The sequence below is a fragment of the Oxyura jamaicensis genome, chromosome 2, assembly GCF_011077185.1.
Source record: "Oxyura jamaicensis isolate SHBP4307 breed ruddy duck chromosome 2, BPBGC_Ojam_1.0, whole genome shotgun sequence".
Lineage (NCBI taxonomy): Eukaryota > Metazoa > Chordata > Aves > Anseriformes > Anatidae > Oxyura > Oxyura jamaicensis.
This window is the reverse complement of record NC_048894.1, coordinates 157,392,770-157,396,989: the sequence shown is the minus strand read 5'-3', so window position 1 is coordinate 157,396,989 and position 4,220 is coordinate 157,392,770. Positions and strand designations below refer to the sequence as shown.

Below are 4,220 nucleotides of genomic sequence, written 5' to 3'. Positions count from 1 at the left end.
GCCCTACCCCAAGGTGACGTCCTGCCTCGGAGCTGCGTTTTGGTTCGTTTCACCTGGATTTGACCATTTCCCCCCCAGCTTGATGGCCTCGAGCTGCCTTGTCCAAAATTCCCACCCATGACGCGGCCCCAAAAATGGGTTCGGCACCCGCTAGGGGCACGCAGGCACCGGGGTGGCCTCCAGCAGGTGCCGGTGGTCCCCGGCCACCAAGAGTTGGCAGGAACGGCTGGAAAAAAAAAAGGCGAAAAAAGCAAGAAAAGGGATCGTGGGGGTGGCCGTGGGAAGGGTGCTGGATGCTCGCCGTGCTGCGAAAAGCGGGGTGGGGAAGGGGCTGCGCCTTGCTTTGGGGCCCGGTAACCACCGGGATGGGACGGGATGGGGTGGGAGGTGGTGACCCTGCAGGGAGAGGCGTCCCGGAGCCGGACGTTTGATTTGGGGTGAAAAAAAAACGATTTGGGGGCTTTTCCATCCAGTTTGGAGGAGGGAGAGCTTTATTTCTGCGGCAACCCGACTGTCGCTGTTCTCAAGGAGCTGCGGGGCTGCAGCCCCGTGGTGGGACCGGGGGGGTCCCGGAGGGGTCCCCACGAGGGTCCCCCGGGGGGCGGGGGGGGGCGTCCCCAATTCCCCCCCCCTCCCCCGGGGGCAGCGCCGAGCCCTCTCCCCGCTGTGATTGACAGCCGGCCCGGGGGCGTTGCCATGGGGATATGCTAATGATCCCGCGCATCCGCCTTGCCTATTGGCTGAGGGGGCTCGGGCCACGCCTCCGGGGGGCGTTCCTAAGTCGTTCTCCCCGTATATAAGGCGGCGGCTCCATTCCGCGCCCGGCAGTGGCAGCGCCGAGCACCGGGGGGGCGGCCCCGGGAGCGCGCCCCGGGGTTTGGGTGGGGGGCGGGTTGAAGAAAGAGGAGGAGGAGGGGGCAGAGGAAAGCTCGCAGCAGCCCGGGGGTGGGGCCGGGGCAGGTGCCAGGGGCTGCAGGAAGGGGCGGGTAGGGCCCTGCCGGCTCCTCGCCATTGGGCTCCGGCCGGAGGCAGCGGCTGGAGCCGGGCTGGAGAGCGGCCGGTCCCGCACCGCCGGGGCTCCCGTTAACAGGGGACCCCCCCCGGACCCCCAGGAGGCGAGGCTCCGGAGGAGGAGCGGAGAGCCGTCGGAAGCGGCTCCCGGTGGCCGGCTGAAGGCAGCAGCAGCCCAGCCTCGGCGGAGGCTCCCGGAGCGGCGACCTCGGAGGCAGCCGGCGAAGGAAGAGCCCCGGAGGAGGCTGCCGGAGCCCGGCTGATAAGCGCCGGAGGAGAGCCCCGAGGAGTCCCGGAGGCCGGCCTCGACCGGAGGCTGCCTGCCCGTCCTCGTCTCGGTGGTTGCCGGCGGAGCCCAGCCTCGCCGGGGGGCTCCCCTCTCTCTCCGTCCCCCTCTCCGGAGCCTCAGCCTCGCCGGAGGCTTCCCGACCCTTCCCGTCGGCCTCCCCCGTCGGAGGGAGGCCGGCCTCGCCGCCAAGCCCCGCTCCGAGCGGCGGTGCCACGGGGGAGGAAGAGGAGGAGGAGGAGGAGGACAGCACCCTTCGGCCTCCCTCCATGGACTGAGATGGCCTCGGAGCTGGCCATGAGCGGCGAGCTGCCCACCAGCCCCCTCGCCATCGAGTACGTCAACGACTTCGACCTGATGAAGTTCGAGGTGAAGAAGGAGCCGGCGGAGGCCGAGAGGCTGTGCCACCGCCTGCCCGCCGGCTCGCTGTCCTCCACGCCGCTCAGCACCCCTTGCTCCTCCGTGCCTTCGTCACCCAGCTTCTGCGCCCCGAGCCCCGGGGGGCAACCCGCAGCCGGACCCCCGGCGGCCTCCCTGGGCTCCAAACCGCAGCTGGAGGAGCTCTACTGGATGTCGGGCTACCAGCACCACCTGAACCCGGAGGCTCTCAACCTGACGCCGGAGGACGCGGTGGAGGCGCTGATCGGCGCTCCGCACCACCACCAGCACCACCACCACCCGCCGCAGGGCTACGAGGCTTTCCGACCCCCTCCTTTCGGCGGCGAGGAGCTGCCCCCGGGCTCCCACCACCACCACCATCACCACCACCACCACCACCACCTGCGCCTGGAGGAGCGCTTCTCCGACGACCAGCTGGTGAGCATGTCGGTGCGGGAGCTCAACCGGCAGCTGCGGGGCTTCAGCAAGGAGGAGGTGATCCGCCTCAAGCAGAAGAGGAGGACCTTGAAGAACCGCGGCTACGCTCAGTCCTGCCGCTACAAGCGGGTCCAGCAGCGGCACATCCTGGAGAACGAGAAGTGCCAGCTCCAGGGGCAGGTGGAGCAGCTCAAGCAGGAGGTGGCCCGCTTGGCCAAGGAGAGGGATCTGTACAAAGAGAAGTACGAGAAGCTGGCGGCCCGGGGCTTCCCCCGGGAGCCCTCCCCGGCAGCCGCCCCCAAAGCCGCCGCCGACTTCTTCATGTGAGCCCGGCCCCTTTGGGTGGGTGGGGGGGGACGGGACGGAGGGAGAAGAAAGGGGGGGGGAAAGGCTTGGGGCTTTTGGGGAGCATCCCCCGATCCCCCAGCTCGGCTTCATCCAAAATCCTAGTTTTCTTTCCGGAATACGGGGAGGGGGTGCTGGAAATGGAGCCCCCCCCCCGCACTTCCCCGCTGGGGGGGGCGGCGGACCTGGAGCAGCCTGCATGCGGGACGTGTAGGGCGCGCCCCCCGGCAGCGCCAGCGCCAGCCCGGTGGCTTCTTCCCCCCTCCCCTTCAGCCCTGCGTGCTTAACACCCCCCCCCGCGACGACGCAGACCTCCCCCAAAATTATCATTATTTTCGGGGGGTCCCCCCGGAGCTGCCCGGGGGGGGGGCCCGGCAGCGCTGCGCCCTGCCCGCACCCCGCGCCGCCCTCCCGGCCGGCGAACCCCCGCCCCCCCCCCCCCCCCCCCTTCATTTTTTTCCCCCTTTAAAATTTTAAAAATTATTTATTTTTCGTCCTTTTTTTTTTTTTTTCCTGAGCCTATATTTTGCTTGGTGATTTACGGGAGGAAAAAAAAACAAAAATCCTTTAAAAAAAAAAAAATCACGAGTCTTAAAGTTTGTATGTAATAGCATGCAAATAATATCCGAGTTAATTTAACGATGTTGGGACGAAGCCGAATGCACTATATACAGGAATCAATTGGGTTAAATAATACTGTTGTTTTATAGAGATTTAAAATTATCTATGCTCTTAAAAAATAATTAAAAAAAAAATAGTGGGGGCGGGGGGGGGGGGAGTGGGGGAGAGGTAACAATTCTAGGGTGACCTGAAAGGCAATATAGTAATATATGGACTGCAAACGGTTGGCTGCTATCTCACTATGCACCAGATTTATTTATTAACCCTCGGGAAACGAAATATTATTTTAACCTCGGTGTCGAAGGAAGGGAAGAAAATGCACATTTATTTCTTGCGCAAAAAGGAGGAGAAAGAGAGGAAAAAAAGAGAATCCGTGCAATTGCGTTTGAAGCGAAAGCGGGGTCGATCCTGCGCGGAGGAGCGGGGTTTTTTTTTTAAAAAAAAGAAAAACAAGTTGCTTATTTAAAAAAGAAAAACCACAAAAAAAATAATAATCTTGGGGGGAAAAAAAAAAAAGGGTTTTGTGGACAAAGCGAGCTTTGGAGCCTGGTGCATTTTAGGTACTGATCGTGCAAAGCGTTTTTAACGACCTGTTGTTTCGATTTGTGACGGTTTTAACGATGTTGCATCAAGATAAAAACTTATATTCAACTAGAGCCTGGGTCGGCTTTTCTCTGAAGCGGGGACCCCCGCAGCCTCGCCTTTCGTTTTGGGATCTCCTTCCCCTTTGAGCCTGGTACCGATGCGAACCCTCCCGGGGCGTGGGGGGGCTCGGGGAGGGCGAACCCCTCGCTGGCGGCGTCACCTGCGAGCGGGCGCCGCGTTCCCCCTGCTCTGCTTTTTGCTTTTCACTTTTCCTGCCTCTCTTTTACAGCCGGGAACCCACGTTTCCCCAGCCGATGGGTCCCGGGCTCCCCGGAGACCTCGGTCCCCGCAGCCACCGAAAAGTCACCTTCGCCCCAGCCCCGGGGACTGCGGATCCCGTTGGACCCCCAGGCTGCCCGACAGCGAGCCGCTGGCTTGATTTTAAACGGTAATAAATGCTTTTTTTTCTTTTTTAATTTCCCCTTTTGGCTGCTCCCTTCTGAGTTTTTTTTTTTTTTTTTTTTAATTAAGGGAGGGGGAAAACTAACAACAACGA

The 4,220-nt window shown here is 62.0% G+C and overlaps 1 protein-coding gene across 2 annotated transcripts in view; it reads left to right on the top strand.

Moving 5' to 3' along the window:
• MAFA (MAF bZIP transcription factor A) overlaps positions 1-3,735 on the top strand; it is a 21,740-nt gene extending 18,005 nt beyond the window's left edge. The window contains exons 1-2 of one of the 2 annotated variants that reach the window (XM_035317838.1): positions 894-928; positions 1,138-3,735. In XM_035317838.1, the coding sequence (XP_035173729.1) occupies positions 1,577-2,440 (864 nt within the window). In that variant the 5' untranslated portion in view covers positions 894-928; positions 1,138-1,576 and the 3' untranslated portion in view covers positions 2,441-3,735. Of the gene's footprint in view, positions 1-893; positions 929-1,125 lie in introns of those variants that run through there. The other variant, XM_035317837.1, reaches the window with a different exon arrangement.
• The last annotated feature ends 485 nt before the right edge of the window (positions 3,736-4,220 follow it).